This window comes from Malaclemys terrapin, chromosome 9, assembly GCF_027887155.1.
Source record: "Malaclemys terrapin pileata isolate rMalTer1 chromosome 9, rMalTer1.hap1, whole genome shotgun sequence".
In the NCBI taxonomy this organism is placed as follows: Eukaryota; Metazoa; Chordata; order Testudines; family Emydidae; genus Malaclemys; species Malaclemys terrapin.
In genome coordinates this window covers 63,697,605-63,719,541 of record NC_071513.1, presented here as the reverse complement: position 1 = coordinate 63,719,541, position 21,937 = coordinate 63,697,605, and the positions used below count along the sequence as shown (strand labels likewise).

At 38.6% G+C, this 21,937-nt stretch overlaps 1 protein-coding gene across 8 annotated transcripts in view; it reads left to right on the top strand.

The window, feature by feature from the left end:
• The window catches only part of PER2 (period circadian regulator 2), an 83,398-nt gene that overhangs the window by 47,736 nt on the left and 13,725 nt on the right, over nt 1-21,937 (top strand). For 7 of the 8 annotated variants that reach the window (XM_054039263.1, XM_054039265.1, XM_054039267.1 and 4 more), the window contains 12 exons: nt 1,071-1,210; nt 3,871-3,949; nt 6,511-6,617; nt 7,581-7,734; nt 8,132-8,240; nt 9,627-9,758; nt 12,295-12,391; nt 13,767-13,923; nt 14,024-14,154; nt 15,408-15,611; nt 15,832-16,092; nt 17,617-18,473. In XM_054039263.1, coding sequence (XP_053895238.1) covers nt 1,071-1,210; nt 3,871-3,949; nt 6,511-6,617; nt 7,581-7,734; nt 8,132-8,240; nt 9,627-9,758; nt 12,295-12,391; nt 13,767-13,923; nt 14,024-14,154; nt 15,408-15,611; nt 15,832-16,092; nt 17,617-18,473 — 2,428 coding nt within the window. The remainder of the gene's footprint in view (nt 1-1,070; nt 1,211-3,870; nt 3,950-6,510; nt 6,618-7,580; nt 7,735-8,131; nt 8,241-9,626; nt 9,759-12,294; nt 12,392-13,766; nt 13,924-14,023; nt 14,155-15,407; nt 15,612-15,831; nt 16,093-17,616; nt 18,474-21,937) is intronic. The other variant, XM_054039270.1, reaches the window with a different exon arrangement.

The window sequence follows — 21,937 nt, the reverse complement described above, 5'->3', positions numbered from 1 at the left end:
TGTTCAAAATGAATGGTGTTCACATGATTTAATGTGAACACCAAATATCAGAGGGGTAGCCATGTTAGTCTGTATCCACAAAAACAAGGAGGAGTCCAGTGGCACCTTAAAGACTAACAGATTTATTTGGGCATAAGCTTTCGTGGGTAAAAAAAAACCCCACTTCTTCAGATGCATGGAGTGAAAATTACAGATGCAGGCATAAATATACTGGCAGGTGAAGAGAAGGGAGTTGCCTTACAAGTGGAGAACCAGTGTTAACAAGGCCAATTCAGTCAGGGTGGATGTGGTCCACTCCCAATAATTGATGAGGAGGTGTCAATACCAAGAGAGGGAAAATTTGCTTTTGTAGTGAGCCAGCCAGATCCTATTCAAGCCCAAATTAATGGTGTTAAATTTGCAAATGAATTGTAGCTCTGCAGGTTTTCTTTGAAGTCTGTTTTTGCAGTTTTTTTGTTGTTGAAGGATGGCTACTTTTCAGTCTCCCTGGACATTCAATAACAGATTTAAGTGTTTGCCTACTGGCTTTTGTATGTTACCATTCCTGATGTCTGATTTGTGTCCATTTATTCTTTTACGTAGACACTGTCCAGTTTGGCCAACATACATGGCAGAGGGGCATTGCTGGCATATGATGATGGCATATATCACATTAGTAGATGTGCAGGTGAACAAGCCTCGGATGGTGTGGTTGATGTGGTTGGGTCCTCTGATTGTGTCCATATGCCCAAATAAATCTGTTAGTCTTTAAGGTGCCACCGGATTCCTCATTGTTAATGTGAACACCATTACAAAAAGTAGAATGTTCTGTTTTTTATATAAGATGACAGAATAATTTACTCTCATTACAGTTAATGTTCAAAGGCTCCAGTCAGGATTGGGTCTCCCTCTAGGTACTCTCCAAGAAAACCATGGGGTGGGATTTTTCTAGAGCTCTTAAGGGAGTTAGATGCCCAACTCTCTTAAGCACTTTTGAAAATTCTGTCCATGAGCTGTTGCACTGAAGACCTCACTGTAGACTAAATTTTGTGCAAAACAAGTAATTAAATAGTCTTTCTTTTCATTATTAGTGCAGGAAAAGAACATGAATATAACTTCTACCACCCATTTCGTATGACTCCTTACCTTATCAAAATACAAGATACTGAGAATGCAGAAGATCAGCTTTGCTGTGTGTTGCTTGCAGAAAAGGTGCACTCTGGCTATGAAGGTAATAACACTAAGATGCAGTGATTTTTAGCTGTAAAACCAAAAGGTCTGCATTATTAAAATAACAAACATTCAGCTGTTTTATGAAATTGCATGTAATATAATAGGAAAAATGACTGTCTGATAAGAACTGTCTTGAGCTAACTAGATCAGGGTTGCCACACATCTCTCATGTTATAAACCATGAGTATTTAAGGGGGAAGATATTCAACCCACAAATAAAAAGAAGAACAGGAGTACTTGTGGCACCTTAGAGACTAACAAATTTATTAGAGCATAAGCTTTCGTGGACTACAGCCCACTTCTTCGGATGCATATGCATATGCATCTGTAGTCCACGAAAGCTCATGCTCTAATAAATTTGTTAGTCTCTAAGGTGCCACAAGTACTCCTGTTCTTCTTTTTGCGGATACAGACTAACACGGCTGTTACTCTGAAACCCACAAATAAGTTTTTCACATCCTTTCGTGAACAGCAATATAGGGCATTCACAGCCAAGTCATGATTATTTAAAAAAAAATAACATATAAATATAAATGCAGCAGTTGAGGTAATTGCTGAAGCTCATTTGGAGTCCTTCGGTGGAATCCTGGCCCCACTGCAGTCAAATGGGAGTCTTGCCATTGACTTCATTAGTGTCAGGATTTCATCCTTAATATGTATCCTCAATTGCCTGAAGAGGATTGGGATGGGGAGAGGAAGATGACATCAGTGTTGTTCTTGAAAAGGAACATAAACAGCAGAGAAAATAATTGCAATATCAGTTTTTCTGATTATGGTTAAGAGAAACACCTTTGTATATGTTTGGCATGAGGATGCTTATTCACACGAGGTGAGATTTGTCTCTTTCCAGAGGGACTGCAGAACCCTTTGTGCTATGGAATGCACAAGTGTGCTGGTGCCCAAATATAAATGCACAAGTGTGCTGGTGCCCAAATAAGGATTTACTTGTACATTGGGTATGTGTAATCATAAGGCAGGTGTGCACCTGACTGAAAATGTGGGCCTAGTTCAGAGGTGGGCAAACTACAGCCCGCAGGTCACATCCGTCCCGCAGAACCCTCCTGAACGGCCCCCGAGCTCCTGGCCCGGGAGGCTAGTCCCCGGCCCCTTCCCTGCTGTTCCCCTTCCCCCGCAGCCCCAGCTCACTGCACTGCCAGCACCGTGGGGCTGCAAGCTCTTGCCAGGGTACAGCTCTGCAGCTGCGCACCTGACCCAGTGCTCTGTGCTGCGCAGTGGCGTGTTTGGCTCCAGCCTGGCGGCGCGGCTGTAGTGCCGCCAGCCACTGGCGCGCCAGGCAAAACGGTAAGGGGGCAGGGAGATGGGGGGGGGTGTTGAATAGAGGGCAGGGGAGTTCAGGGTGGTGGTTGGGGGGGCAGATAGAGGTCGGGGCAGTCAGAGGACGGGGAACGGGGTTGAATGGGGGCAGGGGTCCCGGGGGGGGCAGTCAGGAAGGAGAGGGGGAGGTTGAATGGGGCGGCGGGGGGCAGTCAGACAGGAGTTCCGGGGCGGTCAGGGGACGGGGTGGTTGGATGGGGCAGGGATCCCGGGGAGGGTGGAGTGGGGGGGCGCAGTCAGGAATGAGAGGAGGGGTTGGATGGGGCAGTCAGGGGACAGGAAGGGATGGATGGGGCAGGGGTCAGGTGGCGAGAAGGAGGGGGGGGTCGGATAGGGGGTTGGGGCCGGGCCACACCTGGTTGTTTGGGGAGGCACAGCCTCCCCTAACCGGTCCTCCATACAATTTTAGAAACTCGATATGGCCCTCAGGCCAAAAAGTTTGCCCGCCCCTGGCCTAGATGTTTTTTCTGAAATATTAGTATGGCAAAACACAAAATGAATCCGGATAGTGTTGCCATAACTTCAGTCACATACTTCTAATTTTAATCACAATGGTCTTAAAAGCAACATCAGAACTGCAAAGTGTGACTGTTAAGCTTGAGTCAAGTCATAAACCATCCTGAAATGAACATAGTCTTCTTGGGTAGATGTTTTCTATAGGCATGTTATGAATCTGATTCTGCTTGTAAGAGCCATTCTGCTCGACACAAATCACACTAGCATCAAAGGTCAGATCCTGGTCTTTGCTGCATCTGCATTGTACCAGCACACCTTGTAGTCCCTAGTATACCAGACTTTTTGGGTCCATTGCCAGAGTGCAGCTGCAGTCTCGCAGTTCCCAGATGCCACAGTGGTCCCTTCAGGTGATTGCAAGTGGGTGAAAGTAATACTAACTTTGAGGCTATCCTCATTTGTGTTGGGAGCCAAACCAGGCCCAGGATAAGGCCGTGGCATATTAAAGCAGTGTACATCATCTTTGGTCTCGCTACCCTCTTGGGTCCTCTGTGAGGCGTAGCTCAGCCACACCCAAGGAGTGAACCCCAGATATCAAGAAACAAAACAATTTTGATTTTGTATCCAATACGTTCATCTTGGAGGTAAAATATTGCTATAAACTGTAATATATAGGTGATCAGGACTGCAGTCTGTTGTCATTAGGAGGGTACACGTGGATGTGAGCAAGTTAGTAACATTGAAAACTGCTGTCTGTGGGTTAAAACTTATTCCATGCTGACAGAAGGATCCAGGTACTGTAAAGCAATATATGCATATGAAAAGTGCTGTCAAGCTATTTTCCCTTTTTTTTTTCTTCTGTCCTTTTAGCACCCAGAATTCCTCCTGACAAGAGAATTTTTACAACTACGCACACACCAAGTTGTTTGTTCCAGGATATAGATGAAAGGTGAACAACTGAAACTACTATTTTTTGGGAACGGCTGTTTTTATTTATATGTCCTCCACAAAATATCCAATAGCTACACAGCAGTTTTAGCCCTTAACTAACATCTACATTTTAGGAAACAAGCAGATATCTCACATTACTGTCAAATATATTATGTAGGTATGTGTTTTGTGACACATACACACACACACATTCTGTCTCTCTTGTTCTTAAAATAATGAATTTAACTAAGAAAAATAAAAACAAAAAATCCCCAAACTTTAACCGATCTGATTTCTATTATAATGTGAATGCACACTATGGATTTTGCTAACAGCTAATCTTTAAGTGATTTTTATTGCAGTTGAAAATGGAAAACATACTTGCCAGCTAATAGACTGCCCGTTAGTAATCAATCGCTCTAATAACTTATGCTGACCTGGTGTGACGCCGGATGTTGTCTCTGCAGAAGAGCGCTTTTAAAGTCACAAAACATTACTTATTAAAATGTTCTCTAACTTTAATTCTTTGACTCAGTTTAATTAATAAGTAACTGTATGTCACATGCATTCCCTGCTGGCACAGTTACACAATGGACACATGCTATCCAATTAGATAGCAATCCATTCTCTTTTATAGTTTTACTGAGTCCTTGGAGGCAAACGCTACAGAGGAATCAGATGATTTTCCCCTGTGTTGCAACATTTGTTGCAGTTTAAACTGAGATCTCTACAGTCGTGTTTCTGCTATGTCTGGTTCTGAAAAAACATATTCTGTTTCCTTAATACTTCATAGTTTCTATTAACAATATACACATTTGAATCAAAGTAAATTTTCATAATAACCTTAGCTCTTAACCATCCATTCAATTTTTAGAAATGCTGTTAATCAGCTCATGGAGCAAATATTGTATATGGAAATAGATAATGATACTGAACTAACAGTTCTGATAGATAGAATGTACTTGACAATATATTATTTGTTAATAATGTGCATATGGAAATTCAGATTAAAAATTCATGCCTGGTGACTTCTTGCTTAATGATAACTAAACTTGCATGTTCCCTCATAACTAAATTAGTGGTAAGAGTTCAAGTTGCCAAGATTAGTAGGGCAGGTGTTGCACTCCAACACAGCATCTAACATAGTGTTTGAAAGCTAGCTGAGTGTCTCTCCCCTCTGTCCTCCACCTGCCTACTTTCAGGAAAATGAAACCAATTTCACCCCCCATCTCTTTCAACCTGGTCATGTGATAGTGAAGTCTACGCAAAATGAGAAGTCATTGAGAGTAGATTGTATAGAGCTTCATAATACATTTTCTCTCCTTATGTGCTTGTAGCCTTGAAGTATTTTAAATATCCACAGTGTTAACTGTCATAATTAGCATGCTCATCTCTGAGAGGTTATTATTTCAGGCTGTCTGCAAACTCAGGAAGACATTGCTTCAGTTATGCTCAGGTCACGTTTTCGTGTTTTCTCTGTGGCACAACAGCTACAGACCTGTTCTTAAATGAATGCTGAGATTTGGGAATAGTTGAGGTCTGTCTGTATGCTCCAGCCCCTGTCCCAAGGTGGTGCACCTCATGCTTTTGGAAACTCTGACAGAACATGTTGGAGGGGAGTTCTCTTGTGAACTGTCAGAAGTGCACTGCTGAAAGCAGTGCCTGCCCTGTAATGCTTCTAGGCTCCACGGGAGCAAGGACCATGTTTCCCTGGAGTTTGTTCTCTGCTCGTCAGGCACTTTGTGACAAAAATGCAGATATCTGAAATCCCAGATGTCAGCTTTTGATGTCTACAAAGGTAGTTGTTTGTATCTTGCAAATAACTTCTAATCCATCAACTTCTTTGGCATAAGTAGGAATGCTGCGAGTAGTGCTAAGATGTTTTTCAAGGCACATATGGAAATTAGGCACCTAATTGCCAGTTGTGCTTCAAAAATCTCCCCATTATGCATATTTTAACTAGTCTATGAATGAGTTTTTGTTGCATTAACCTAAAAGCTTTCTTCATTGGAACAAAGTCATTGTTAAGTTACGGAGGTCTAATAAAATTTTAGACTAGCTTCTAACATTTTAAGTCTTCCTTAATTTCTTTTAAATACCTGAACTTCTGGGCTGAGTACGTGGCAACACTTCAGAAAATTAAACCTTTAATCTGAGAGGAAGAGTGGATTTCTAGTTGAGGCACCAGACTTGGGTTCAGGAGATCAGTTCCTGGTTTTGCCATCTGGTATGACCTCTTCGTCTCAGCTCCCAATCTGTAGATTGAGGATACCTCCCTATTTCAGAGGGGTTTTGTGAGAATAAACTCATTAATATTCATTAATGTTATGGAGGTGCTCAGATACTCTGGTGATTGGTGCCATAGATAAGTGCTATAAAAATGAATGCAATCTTCTCCAAAGGGTTGTCGCATGTTACTATGGAACGGATACTAACACTTCCCCAATTCAATTCCACATAGTTTTTTTAATTAAAAAAATAAAAAGCTAAAGCTTAGAAAAGAGAGTTTTTAAAAGAAATATTTCAAAGTAGGATTTTGTGTGCATTTACTCCACTTGACTTTCTTTTCTTTTTTTTCAGAGCTGTACCTCTTTTGGGATACCTACCTCAGGACTTAATAGGAACCCCTGTTTTATCACATCTTCACCCAAGTGACAGACCTCTAATGCTAGCAGTTCACAAAAAAAGTATGTTATCTTTTACGTTAACAAATAAGGTAGATTTTTCTAAGAAATCTACAAAATACAAGTTAGAATTCAGGGACCTTAAAACTTTCAAGGAACTAAAGGGGAGACAAGCAGGTAGGTTGTATAGAATTAGTCAATTTTCTGATTATTTGTTTTGAAAACAAAGAAAAACTAAACTATACATTTTCATTTGGTTTACAGCTGAACATTTAACACTAGTCAACAACAAAATGGGAGAATTATTACTCAAGTCTTGTTCCTTAGGGTAAAATCTGACTGTTATAGACAAAATAGCCATAATAAGTAAATGTTAGCCATTTATCAGAAAGATAATTGTCTCAAGATCACACTCATATATGTAGTCATTTTTGAGTGATCTTTTTTTCTTCGATTAATGAATTGACAGGAAAGAAAATATGAGCCTCTTGGTTAGTGTCAACTCTTTGCATAATTTTTGAAAATGGAATAATTTTTCAGTTATTTTTTTTCTGGGGACATTTTTCTTGGTGCAGTTAGTGTTGCTATGATGGCATCAAGTATTAAAATCTTGTTTTTGTGTTTTTACATACAAAATGCATTTACAAAAATATATATATTTAGGTCTTCTACCTAGTGAAGAATTTTATGTTGGAGAACAAAATTCAGTATTGCAAATAGTCTGATTTATGTTCATTAAAATGTGTTTGTAGGTGTTGGTATGGGCAAAGAATATAATTTTAATTTCTATAAATTTAAATATATTCAGTAAAGGTCAGTTCCCTCTGGTGGCCAAACACTTGTAATTTTCCCTTTTGATGTGAAATTACTCAGAGTTTGGTTACTGGATAAACCTTGTCTGCCATATATGTATACAAATTAAATTTTTTTGTTGTGAAATTATTGTAAAAATTGAATAAAAGCATATTAAATATAATTTCCAAATGTGAATATAAAACTGACATTTTTCTAAAACTTACTTTATAGTACTTCAGTATGGTGGACAGCCTTTTGACTATTCACCAATCCGGTTCTGCACTAGAAATGGGGAATACATAACTATGGACACCAGCTGGTCTAGTTTCATTAATCCTTGGAGCCGAAAAGTCTCATTTATAATCGGAAGACACAAAGTTAGGACGTAAGTAGACAAATTATATTAATTAATGAGGATGGGGGTTCAAGTTTGCGTAGCAACTCTTTTTAAATTAGTGGAAGAGAGCTGTACAAAAATGACAAACTCAAACTGCTTTTTTTTTTTATCTTGGTATTTGGGTTTTGTGATTGTAAGTGTATATTATAATACATTAAATGCTTTTAACAATAAATTTGTAAGTGCTGCAGGTTTTTCCAATATTGTCAAGAGTTACTTCAGAATGGAGAAGCCATGTTCAGAGTAAGGTTGCGCATTTTATCAGATTCAAAGTTTTTTAGATGCAATAGAATAGGAACAAGAGCCTATTTAATATATATGAAAGATTAATTTAAGTTGTGTTTTACATGCATTTGGAATATTTTGGGTATGATAATTTTTACAGTGGTCCCTTAAATGAAGACGTATTTGCTGCTCCCAACTACACAGAAGATAAAATCCTTCATCCTAGCATTCAGGAAATCACAGAACAAATATACCGACTGTTGTTACAGGTAGGGTCTGGGGTTTTATGTGGAGCTGGGGTCTTGGTAAGTACTTACATGGCCCCCATTACTGCAGTACCTTAGAGTCTTATATTTAATACATTTTGTCTTCATAACATCCCTTTGCGATAGCGGTGTATTACCCCTATTTTACAGATGTCATTTGTTGAATTATCTAATTCTCTACTGTGTAACACATTCCTTTACACAAAATCTACAATCAAAAACTTATGTCCTTATGATCCCATCTGCATTTTACACCAGGCATCCCACAACCTACACTAGCAAATGTACTCAGCCTTTTACCCTCTCCATTCAATAGTTTAAATGATCACAGTTTACTTTTTAAGAACAAAAAGTTATATTTCCCCCCCACTTATCACCATAGCAGAGATCACAAGAATAAATTGCATTGCGGTCCTTTCTCCCAATTCAGACAAAATAGCCTGTTTAGCATCATAAGGAAGAGATCAAAATAACCATTTTCCACCCAAAAGAAAAGTATCTTCCTGTATGACAAATTAGGACAGAGGTCCCCAAACTGTGGGGTACACCCCCTGGGGGGGGAGCATGGAGGAACATTCAGGGGGTACAACTGGGGGCTGGGCTAGTTCCCATGGGGGGTGAAGAGGGAGCGCCACCCAGCTTGGCTCCTGGCCCCCAGCCCTGCGCCCAGGGCCCCAGCTGCCGGCCCCAGCTCTGAGAGGGAGGGAGGAGGGAGCGCAGATGAGCAAGGAGAGGCATGAGGTAAAAAGTTTGGGGATCACTGGATTAGGACCACATAAATTCATATACTCCACTAATATGCTCCAAATCAACCAACGCCTGCAGTTCCCCAAGTATCCAACAGATACTGGCACTATTCCATGCATAAGACTGTCAATATTTTACACGGGTAGAGTTGAGGTTAATTATTGAATCTTAATGACAGTTTTCCAGACTGCAAGACACTTAGGGTACGTCTGCACTACCCGCCGGATTGGCGCGTAGTGATCGATCTATAAGGGATTGATTTATCGTGGCTAGTGTAGACATGATAAATCGTTCCCTGATCACTCTGCCGTCGACTCCTGTACTCCACCACGGCGAGAGGCAGAAGCGGAGTTGACGGGGGAGTGGTGGCAGTCGACCCCGCAGTAAGTTGACCTAAGATAAGTCGACTTCAGCTACGCTATTCTCGTAGCTGAAGTTGCATAATTTAGGTCGATCCTCCCCCATCTCTCTCTCCTCCCTCCCTCCTCCCCCTCCGCTTGAGATATAGGTATAGTCAAATATATCCCTTGCTGGGGTCTTAAGAAAGCATGTAGCTATAGTATCTTGCTAGTTTTTCTGATTCTGAATTATCAGTATGTGCCTCATTTTTGTTAAAGTTGATTGCTAATATTTTGTTTGCAGCCTGTACACAACAGTGGATCTAGTGGCTATGGAAGCTTAGGTAGCAATGGATCACATGAGCATTTAATGAGTATAGCATCATCCAGTGACAGCAATGGGAACAACAATGAAGAGACGCTAAAGGACAAGCATGTAAGTTTTTAATTTTATTTTTTAAATGAAGTCTTTGGTACAAAACTCTCTCTAACTGAAAATGATTTTCACTGTTACTGTGGTTTCAAATTCTGGGCTGGGACTGAGGCTACTGCTGCATTGTGGCTCTGGCCAGGTCCCTCCAGCAGAAATGTTGGGGAGATGGTTGGTCCTGTTTGAGAGGAGTTCCTATCCAGGACCAAAAACAGTGGTGGATTAGCCAGTGAGCCAATGGAGCCCATGCCCGGGGGCCCTGGAATAATGGGTGCAGACCCACTCTGCCTGCCCAGCGCTCCTGCTGGGGAGTGGAGTCGGGGCACAGGGGCTTGCCCTGCTCCGCCTGCCCCGTGCTCCTGCCAAGGAGTGGGGGAAGCCCCTGTGCCCTGACCCCACTTCCTGGCAGGGGTGCCAGGCAGGCAGGGGAAGCCCCTGTACCCTCACCCCATTTCCCCAGCGGGAGCAGGGAGGGGACGGGGGCCTGCAGGTGGAAGGGGTGGGGAGGGGCCCCTACTTGCTCTGGCCTAGGGCCCCACAAAAGCTTAATCTGCTTCTAAGCAGGGACATAGCTTTATTAGTTTGTCAAAACTTTTTTCCTTAATTTTGCAAAGGAAGAGCTAGTTGGCTGGCTCACCTGTTTATGGATGGAAGAAATGAGGGGGGAGGAAATCTTTGTGTTTGTCTTCTTCCTGTGAGGATTGTGAGACATTCTACAGAAGAGCAGTGAACTTGTATGATGTGTGGATGGCCTAAGTTGAGGAAATAACCCCCACCACGTTGCAAGTGTGAGACAGTTGCCTAGGAGTGGAGTAGTTTGGGTCTTTGAATGATTGTCCATATGGTTTCTGCTCACGTGCATGGAAAAAGATTATTTTTGAGTAGCAGTGTCCTTTGAGGCTGTGCCTTGAGATTCTTGTTGGCAAGGGAACCCAAAGACAGATAACTGTGTCCTACCCCTAGTTAGAGCCTAGCAAATAGTTGATTTTTTTAGTTCAGGGGTGAATCAAAAAAAGTATGAAAACAACTCATTTCAGTTCAAACTAAAACTGAATTTTTAGTTTTTCTTGCCAAAATAACAAAACAAAACACTTTTTTGTTTTGGGTTGACTGCAGCATTTTTGTTCAATCTGAAACAAATTTTTTTTTTCATATTTTTTTTAATTTTTTTTGGTTTTTCATTTTGGGTTGTTTTTAGATACTTTTACCTATGAATCTTTTTATTAGCTAAATTTCATAATGAACTGATTTTTTGAATGACAAATTGAAATGTGTTGTTTTGACCTTTTTGACTCTCTTCCATTTTTGTTTGAAACTATTCACTGAATTGGACCTGAATTCATGAATAGTTTTGATGACCCCCAAAAGAGGATTAGTCCTGGGTCTTTTGCTGGCTAGGGCAGACGATGTTTTTGGTGCCCACCTGGAGAAACTGAGCCAAAAAAAACCCTGCTCTGACTGGTACAGAGCCCTCTGAATATAGTGCCCAGGGCAACTGCTCTGGTTGCCTGGACCTAGAATCATTTTTTTTTTGGCCAATTTACCATTCACTGAAAAATTTCGCCCAGCTCTAGTGTTTGTGTTCTTAGTGTTGGGCTGGCATTCAAATCTGGACTGCAGAAGTTTGCAGATTCTTTTGAGAAATATTTTAAAAATTTATTTAATATAGCTTCTTACTGATCCTGCTGTTGTGTTACAACTCCTGTGGGCTTTCGAGTATGTCATTGTCTTTTTTTTGTACTGATCAGCACAAATATTATGTGCAGGAAAAAGTATCTTAGCATTCACTAAAACCTTATTTAAAGACTTCTACCTTCCCCATCTTGATTTTAACAATTTTTTTTCTAAACACGAGCATTAGAAATACAGCTTTTTGTTAAAACTATTCTAGCAAGTCCAGAGGCAGGGTCAGAATGATGATACGTTTTGTGGGGCTAGACTAAGAATTTTAATTAATGCTTTTTAAAAAGGCAGGCAGATCTCTTTTGAAGTGCTATATTAAGCATTATAAAAAAAATTTCAGAGACCATAAATGGGACTGAGTCTGTTGTGTAGAATATTCTTTTTCTTATCTTTCTCTGCCAGCTCAGTTACTAGTTTTAAATGATAAATGGCCCAATATTTGGGGAAAAGTGTTTTGTTCTTGGTAGTTTTGTGGTCCACTAGCTAACACTGGAAGAATTAAATGCAGTCTGAGATGCGACTATGTCAGCAATAGCGTGTAGTAAAATTATGTAAGGCTTTGCTTTGCTTTGCTTTCTCAGTCAAGAAAAAAAAAATTGTGTTCACCAATCCTTTCAGTATGTGTACACAGCCTGTGGAAATGACCTTCCCAGCTCAGGTCAACAGGCTTGGGTTTGTGAGGCTCGCACTAGCAATCTAAAAATAGCTGTGTGGACAGCAAAGGTCTTTGAAGTTGCGTCTAAGGTTGGAGCTTGGGCTCTGAAGCCTAGGGAGTTCATTAAGGACCCAATATGTATGAATAGGCCAAAATTTTCTAGTGACTGTTTTTTCTCTTCACACACCCCTTGACACTTTTCAGGTGACCTGTCAAGATGCACATATGGCCAGAAATGAAGGACAACATGTTTTCACTGATAGAAGAGTGAAGCTGGAACATAAGAAAAAGTCTTTTGGAGGTAAAGCAGCAAGAGCTTGCATTTTTTTTCTATAAAACAGCAGAATTTCAGATTTTTGTTCAAGCCAGCTGTGTTAAAGTAACTAAATACAATTTCCAGGCGAAATATGACTGTCCGACTATAATACTAACTGGGAAACAACAGAACATTACTTTTATTTAATACTTTTTATGTTTATGGATGTGAGTTCAGTGTCTGAGAATTGTATCTAATATCTTTTTGGAATTTTCCAGTTAATTGAATATTTTTGTGATGGACAACTTTCAAAGACTTAATAGCTAAGTGTGTTCTAAGATAGCTATTTGGATTATGCTATGTTATAAGTAATTTAATTATTATTATCTGTCTCTCTTCTTGCATATTTGTTCTGTTTCTGGAAGTAGTAAATTCCTTCAGACAGGAATTTTATTTTGTACTGCAACATTGTTGGTACATAATATAAGTGCAGTTGTAAGAAGATGTATAGTGAGAGCTTTCCTAGATCCTGTCTTCATTGCACACTATTCTCTTTAGTCTTACTGGGGAGTATTCCACCAAACCATCAGATAATTGCATTTTTTAGTGGGTATTAGATCATGTCAGCATAGATATTGTAATAAATGCCTCAGCCCAACAACTGTGGTGTGACTCAGAGAAAATATTGTGAGGCACATGAATTGAACTCACAGTTTTTAAAGTGAAAAGCTAAATTTAGGAAGGGACCAAACGTTACAAAAACAAGTAAAATATTTTCTTTCTGCTTGTAACTCCAAAAATTCATAGATACTTTCAACTTGTTGTCACTCATAAGATTTAAAATTTGGACATACAAAGAGTTTGGCTAGTCCCCTGGTTCCTTAATACTGTACATCCACCATAGTAGTCCTCAGACCTTCATAAATTCTGTTTTGAGTATGCTGACTGAAAATAAGTAGGGGGAGGGATAGCTCAGTTTGAGCATTGGCCTGCTAAACTCAGGGTTGTGAGTTCAGTCCTTGAGGGGGCCAATTAGGGATCTGGGGCAAAAATCTGTCTGGGGATAGGTCCTGCTTTGAGCAGGAGGTTGGACTAGATGACCTCCTGAGGTCCCTTCCAGCCATGATATTCTGTGATTCTAAGTATGTACTGAATACATCATAATACAAATTAAATTTCAAGTTAAAACTATGAGGACTATTGGTTTTCTTCTAAATGTGAAAAACATTTATGCAATACTTCTGTTACATGTGACTGGCACAAACATTTTATTGCAACATTTACTGTTTTTACTATATTTTAATGAAGGATAACTTCTGAGTCATTCAGAAACAAGACATAAATTAGGGTTTGATTTACATCTGTTTTATTTTAAGAGTTATGAAGGGTTAACTTGTAATAAGCATGAATCTTTATACAGAAAAAACAAATTGTTCCAGTGTTCGGATGGAAGATATAACTGAAAAGGATACTGTAGCCATTGCTGCTCATAAGAATGTGCTTACAGAGGAACTGGCTTGGAAGGAACAGCCTGTGTATTCTTATCAACAGATTAGTTGTTTAGACAGCGTCATCAGGTAGGCTTCCATCCAATGTGTATTTGTTGGTGTGTTAACTGTTTTTAACCCCTAAGCTTGCAACATTTTTATTTAACTTTGTTAAACACTTATTATATAGGTACTTGGAGAGTTGCAGCATACCTGGCACAGTAAAGAGAAAATGTGAACCTTCATCAAACAATGCTGCTTCACTGAGTTCTGATGATCACAAGCAAAAAACAGCTGATAATGCTGTTAAGCCATCAGGAGGTATTAATTAACGTAATTTTTTATTAGGATTTAGCAAAAACATCAATTCTGTGAAGAACATTCTCAAGTATGAATTTTTTAGGTGGAGGGGGAAAGAATGCCCGTGTTAGATTTTGACATTATAATGTCTAGCAAGACAATGTGGCAGTGAAATCAAAATTCTAAATAACTCTAGCTGAGAGGGTAACTTCTGCACTGTCAAAGACAATTGATGAAATGTCTTCTTACAATTTCATTATCTGTGTACACTGAACAAATCACATTAGTGTTAGATTTTTATAAAGCTACATAAAATTGTGAAAATTCATGAATGTTTGCAGCTTTTGTAGTGTGATAATCTGTTTGTGGTTAAGATTCCCTTAATTTGCGAGTTTCTGAAGGCCTTGACAGCAAATCATAATAGAAATAACTATAATCTTATTTTGGTTATGACATTTGAACAGCTGTGTTTTTTATGGTAATCACACAAGTGCATTGAGCATATTAATATACATATATAACTTTCCTGGGGGTCAAAGCTAAAGCAAATCAATTAAGAGGCAAGCATTGGATATGACTAGTTATAAATAATTATACAATTTTAAAGTAACCGAAGATATGTTGTACTTTTAAAAAGAGAATTCTTGATGGCTAACACATCTCCAATAACTACATCTAAGGTTGACATAATTGTTGGAAAAGGATGGAGGAAGTAGAAAAGGGAGGCAGAAGGAATATATAAATAGGAATGGCAGAATTTTATTTTTATTTTTTACAATTTTGACAGAATATTGTTTTTAAGCATTTGTTTTGATTTTTCTCTTTTTAAATTTTCATAATTGTTGGAAATGGGGAGGTGTCAGACAATTATTTAATGACAGTAGACATTGAGATTCAAAAAGCTAAAGCTTTATAACTGTTAAAACACAAATTGTCAACATCACGTGTCAAAATATATCCTTAAATCAAACACTAAGTTCTCAAGAAGCATTCTTACTTTGCCTATCTGTAAATTTCAGCTGTTATCGATGGAAGTGGTGTGTGTGCGTGTGTGTGTTAGAGGGTAATAGTATGTTGTCTTGGAAGTTGGGGTAATATCTGATATACACATGGCCCTTGCTGAACTATTGGGATTGAACAGAATCTGAATAACATTGCTGTCTTCTCAAAAGCAATTCAGTCTCTTTGGCATTTTATGACTCAGGCGACTGATTTTTTTCATTCGCTTATTTCATGTTTCATCTAATGAAGTTTTAACTTTTTCTCTTCTAAAGAAGAAAGAGTGCTGTTGAAAACTCATATAGACCCTGCTGTGGTGAAGACATCTGATAAATCAAATGGTCCTCCAGTAGTTGGTGCTCACTTAACCTCTTTGGCTTTACCTGGGAAACCAGAAAGTGTTGTATCCTTCACCAGTCAGTGCAGCTACAGTAGCACCATAGTTCATGTTGGGGACAAAAAACCACAACCTGAATTAGGTACAGTACTTATTATTGAGATGAATAGCTTAATTTAAGACATTTTACCACTGGTTAATAATGGAATAGCTAGTTACAAAGGGATGATGTACGCTTTTTTGTTGCTATGGACAGACATCTTATTTTAGAATTAGAGTGCTTTTATCGTAAAGTCTTAATTTTAAAATTAGCGGAATATTTTGCCTCATTTGCCTTAAACATTTTTTCACTTTTGTTCTAGAAATGATAGAAGATGGTCCTGGTGGAACAGAACTCTTAGATAGTCAACTTCTTGTCCCTCCATCCAGCACTATACATGCAAACCAGGAAAAAGAGCCATTTAAGAAACTGGGACTTACAAAGGAAATCCTTGCAGTGCATACACAAAAAGAAGAGCAGAGCTTTTTGAATAAATTCAAAGAAATCAAAAGATTCAAGATTTTTCAATCCCGCTGCAATTACTACTTACAAGATAGACCCAAAGGACGTCATGGTGAACGTGGTAAGGCAATAGTTGTCTTTTGAACTTTTTTTAACCATTAAAATTATCTGTGAACAGGAAAAAACATATCTTAGATGTTGCAGGTTCAGAAGCTATTGTTAAACCATGGATCACTTTAAGGGTGGTACAAATGCAATTGTCATTTTTCTTTGTCTAAAGTTAGGCTTCAGTGTTCACTGAACCCTGGATATGAAATCCTGCCCCTTCCAGGAAGCCCAGAACAGAATGGAGAAGGGACACTGATCTGTAGGGCACATGGTAGGAGGAAACAATAGAATGGAACATTATATGTAAAATAGGCATGGATTGTTGTATCTTTTGTATTGATAACTGGCATCCGTTACAAATTGAAATTTATTGCATTTGTATTTAACGAATCTATAGCGGGGTGGCCAAACTTACTGGCCTTCCGAGCCGCATACAACAATCTTCAGAAGTTTGAAAGCTGGAGCACAGCTGCCGGGAGCCAGGGCTTGGGGCTTCAGCCCCACTCCTGCTGAAGCCCCTACCCCACTGCAAGGCAGAGGTCCTGAGTCCTCCCTTTCCCTCCCCCCCCATCTGGTAGGCAGAGAATGGGGAGACGGGGGCTTGGATAAATGTACTTATAAGTAATTTTGTAATGGTGATGAATGAAAATGATCATGAAAGATGGTCATATTATGGGGTAGGGAACTAACGTATTAGTTGAACTGATTTTAGATCAGCAGTGTCAAACTCAGTCTGAGGGCAGAATTCAATTTTTAATTATGGTTCATGTACCATGTAGTTATTGACATCTACATACTATGCACAATCCACAGCAAGGTGTTTAACACCACTGATAATCAAGAAACTTTTTTCCCTGCCTTCTGGCAAGTGTGCACCAGAATGGAGATTTTCAAATGTGTGAAATTTATGAATTTCTTTCATCTGTCAATCCAGTTGACTACTGACACCAGTTTAGTTCGTAACAAAAAGAAAATGTTAGTGTAGTCTTCCACATAAAATAAAGCAACACATTCTTCTACTAAAAAAAAAAAAAAAAAAAAATCACCACACCACTTCTCCTAGTTTTGCTACATCTTTTGTTCTGGGTTTATTCCCTCTTTTGCTTGCTTGAGAGTCTTTAGAGTTTTCTCCCAAATTAAAGGCCTGTGTGGCAGTGATTCTCTGAAACAAAGAGGGCTAGAATTGCCTTTCTGCAGTTGCTGTTTTTATTGGCCAGAGAGAATTCTAGAGGTACTCACTCCTCAAAAACAAAAGTCACTGCATCAAAACTGTTGGCCAAAGGGGCGAAGGACTACATTTGGGCACAAAATGCACTGTTCTTTTCCCCTCCTCTTGATTTTCCTTTCTCTGCAATTGTGCTAATACAGTTGTTCCTGCAAAGTTTCTGTGCCAGAGGCGGAAGAGTGAACCTGACTACTCCCTAGTCAGTTCCATTCTGTTGGAATAGAGCAATAGACACAATTTTCAGCAGCTTCTGAGAATGACTTGAAGGGACACTTCACAATTTGATGTAATTATTTCCCCACTCTGTTCCAGGTGCTCGTGGGCAAAGAAATGGTACTTCTGGAGTAGATCAGTCCTGGAGGAAAAGTGGAAAGAACAGGAAATCGAAACCAAAACGAATTAAACCACAGGAATCCTCTGACAGTACAACTTCTGGACCCAATCTCCCTCATCAATTTCCTCTGCAAGGCCTAAATAGTACAGCTTGGTCACCATCAGATACTTCTCAAGCTAGCCATTCAGCCATGTCTTTCCCTGCTGTTATGCCTGCATATCCACTTCCGGTTTTTTCAGCAGCAGGAACTATGCTACCAGGTCCTGAGGCATGCCTTTCTGGTTTCAGTGATTTACCAGATTCTGGAAATAATTGTCCTATGCAGCCATCACAGTTCTCTGCACCTCTTGTAACGCCAGTGGTAGCACTTGTGCTCCCCAACTACATGTACCCTCAAATGAACAATAATTTACCCCAGACACTTTACAATGGCCAGCCCAACTTTTCTGCTAATCCTACTTTCTCTTCACAGTCAGTGTTTTCAGCACTGCCGCCATTAGCTGCCCCAAATCCTTTCCCTCAACAGACATTCTTTCCAACACAACCATTCCATTATAATACACCAGCAGAAAGTGAAAAGGCTCCTGCCATGGAATTACGAAATGATCCATCCCGTTCCTCCACACCGCAGTCTCTTGGTCCTCAAGATCAGGCCTCACCACCTTTGTTCCAGTCAAGGTGCAGTTCTCCTCTACAGCTAAACCTTCTGCAATTAGAAGAAACCCCCAAAAGTGCTGAAAGTGGAGCTGCTGCTGGTTTACATGGAGCTTTAATTGAAGGAGGAGCCACAGACAAACCCATAACTGATGACAGCAGCAGAAAAGGATCCTCTCCTGTAAGTATTGCATGTAGTTTCCAGAAAAAAATACATCTTTACACTTTGAACATAGCTATTCTTCATAGTTCATGTGCAGAAATACTTCAGAAAAGTTTAAAATTGAGTTTATTGTCCTAACAGTAATTTATGTAACATCAGTTTTAAAGCTGTACAATTTGCTTTTTTGCTGCAGAGATTCAATGTAATCTCTTTAACCCTACCCTCAAGTTTAGGTTGGAAATTCAGACTTTTCCAGTGAGCTCATTATAGTGAAATAAATGACTTTAAACATACTCTTTCCCTGAGGAAAAGAAGGGAAATGAAATTTGTTTTCATACTGAACAAAAATAGCATGCTGTTTTGTTACTACTTTTTTTTTTTTTAAACGGCTTTAAAAAGTTTATAATATAAAGTTACTAGAAGAGGTTTGGAAATGTATGATGTATATCGCAAGACCGGTTACATTTTATTCAGTTAATATGAACACACAATATTCTTTTCGACAAGAGAATTGAACCTGATTCTAAGAAACCATCTTAGCAATTTAATTATTTAAACTGTTTGGTTACAAGCTTTCAGGGGCAAATAAGTGGAAATGTAACTGTGAAGTAAGCACACATTTTTGTAATTTTAAAATCCAAAGTACAGTACATTGGCAAATGAAATGAGGAAAATAATTAATATATGTATCTCTACACCATTTTAGCTTTTCCTTGGTCAACTTGGTATAGTAAAATTGTATGGACCATCAGTCCGTTTCCCCTTTACCTCAGGTTCCTTAAATTTCAAGGATCAACATGTGGGTGTTGATTTTGTTGAATTTAAACTCTGAAAATCTGAGGATCTCTGTTGGAATAATGTTTGCTATACAGGATTTAACAACACTGAGGTAGGCTAATAGTGAGGTGATTTGGACCCCTGTTAGCCCCTTAAAAATATATGTTGTGTGTGTGCGCGTGCGTGCGCACATATGCACGTACCCAAGATATGTATATTGTTACTTGTGTACTTATGAATCATCAATATTATGCAGTTAATTGTAGTAAATGACACAGCAGTGTTAACCTTTATGGAATCCCTAAAAATAGTTATTGGGAATGTAGATTTTCTGATGATGTAGTTGATGTGAAATGCATTGATGCTAATGCATATGCCCTGGAATTTCTATCTCCAAAATGTTAGGACCTTGCCATCACCCAGTGTTTTATTTTCAACACTAAGAATCTCTGATGCATTTTACTTTAGCGCTCATTGGGAAATCCCAGTCTATAATGCAAAGGAGTTAACCAGTATGTATAATTTTTGCTTTATAGAACTGTTGTCTTACAGTGGCATGTGTGTGTTTAAATTATCTGTGGAGCTATAGCCATTTTCTTGGCATATTAAGCAATATCCAGATACCTCAATGTTGGTACAGAGAGAGAGCGCACAATGAATGCCATGTGATTTTATAAGTCTTAACTAGTTTAAGCAGACCATGCAATAGTCTTCTCTTAAAGGTTAATTAGATTAAAACACTAAAAAAAAACATAGACTAATCCATATTTAGGGTTGGTCAAAATTTTCTGAATTTAGATCTCTGGATCACCTTTTTTTTTTTTTGGGGGGGGGGGGGTAAAATTCTGTTTTAGACAAGGGGAAAAAAATAACTTTTTTTTTTTTTTAAACACTATTCTACCCACAATGGATCATAAAGCTTATTATTTTAAAGGGCGGGGGGGAGCTTTCAGGTAGTAAGACAAATAGTCCGGATTCATTTCTAAAGTACAAAGTGTGCTTACTAGATGTTTTTCCTTGTATCAAGTTTTCAGCCAATGAGTTAATGTAATAGGTGCACCCATAGAGAATACTGGTTTAGAAACTTGAGAGGAAAAAGTTCATTGTTGACAAATACAATGTATTGAAAGGAATAATTTGTATTACTCATGCTCATCATTGAGTTTGAAAGTAACTAACTACATGGAAAACGACTTAATGTCATTGTGAACAGCTCAATAGAAATTTTTGTTCGATGTGCAGTGGTAGTCAAAAGCAAACAAATGTTAGAATGTATCAAGAATTGGATAGAAAATAATACTGAAAATATGTCATTCCCTGAGCCAATGGAATGTCCTCATGTGGCATAGTCAAATGATCAATCGTGATCACCCTATTTCAAAGAGAGAGAGAGAGCAGAAAGAGAAGGGTCCATGAGATGATGAGAACTATATGGAGAGGGATTGATAAAATTGAGACTGTTTAGAAAAGAGACAAATAAAAAGAGAGATATCATGAAAAAGGTAAATTGTGTGCTTTCATTTATCCTTTCTCATAATACAAAAAAAGGGTACATTAACAAAAATGAAAGGCAACAAATTAAAACTGACAAAAGGAAATACTTGTTTCATGATACATGATAAACCTACAGAATTCTCTTACCAGTAAATATCATTGAGACTGACAGTATAATATGATTTATATACATAAGTTTTTTTTTAAATTAGCATCAAAGTTAATATTAATCATATTTTAATACATAATCAACCGCTAACTCTCAAAAATTGGAAACTTCTTCATTGCGCAGTTTATTCTATAATTGTCTGTAACAGGTTTTCTTGCATCTTTTTCTGAAGCATCTAATGCTGTCCATTTTCAGAGAGACTGTTGGACTAGATAGATCACTGGTCTAAACAATTCATATCTGTAACTTTTCTTAGGACTCTCTCAATTTCGGTCAATTTCTTCATCTGACATTCTTAATTGTGTTATGTTGCATTTCTTAACGAAGAAAAACTCTGAACTTGATTGACTTGAAACAGAGACTGATGTACTAATTACATTTTTGATATCTTGCACTTGTGCAAGATGATGGAGTAGAAAATTCATTTTTCATAAACAAGCTATTTCTGTGTTTAATTTTCATGACTAGCATAAACTTTCTGAAAGTTCTACCTTTCCAGGTGGGAGTGTACCATATGCTATACTTGAGCTAATTTTCTGTTTTTAATATATTCAGTCAAAAGCTTGAATCTCCAAATATCTTTGACCTATGTTGCAGCAAAACCTTTACAGTATAACTAAGTCTGCTTTTCAGTTAGAACCTGCTCTGAGATGTAGATGTTGGGATAGAAAGTGTTTTCCTAGTGTCTTACTTAACCACTAATAGTTCATCTTGTTGACGCTTTCACTGTAAACTTTTCTTACTTGTCTGAGCTTCCTAAAATGTTCGGTACATACTTCTTTTTTCATAAACCTTCAAAACATACTTTTATTATACCTGCTGTGAAATCTTTTACTGAGATAGTTCTTTTCAACATGAAAGAAAGATAGGTAATACTTTCTATACAGGTCTAACTTTGCTGTTAGAATTAGTCCATACAAATGTCATTTCTAAATCCTCTGCCCAACCTCCATTTTTAGTCACCCCACTAAACTTTGGGCTGGTCTACACACAGGTTCCATACCCAAAGAAACACCAATATAGTTACAATGGCATGTGTCAG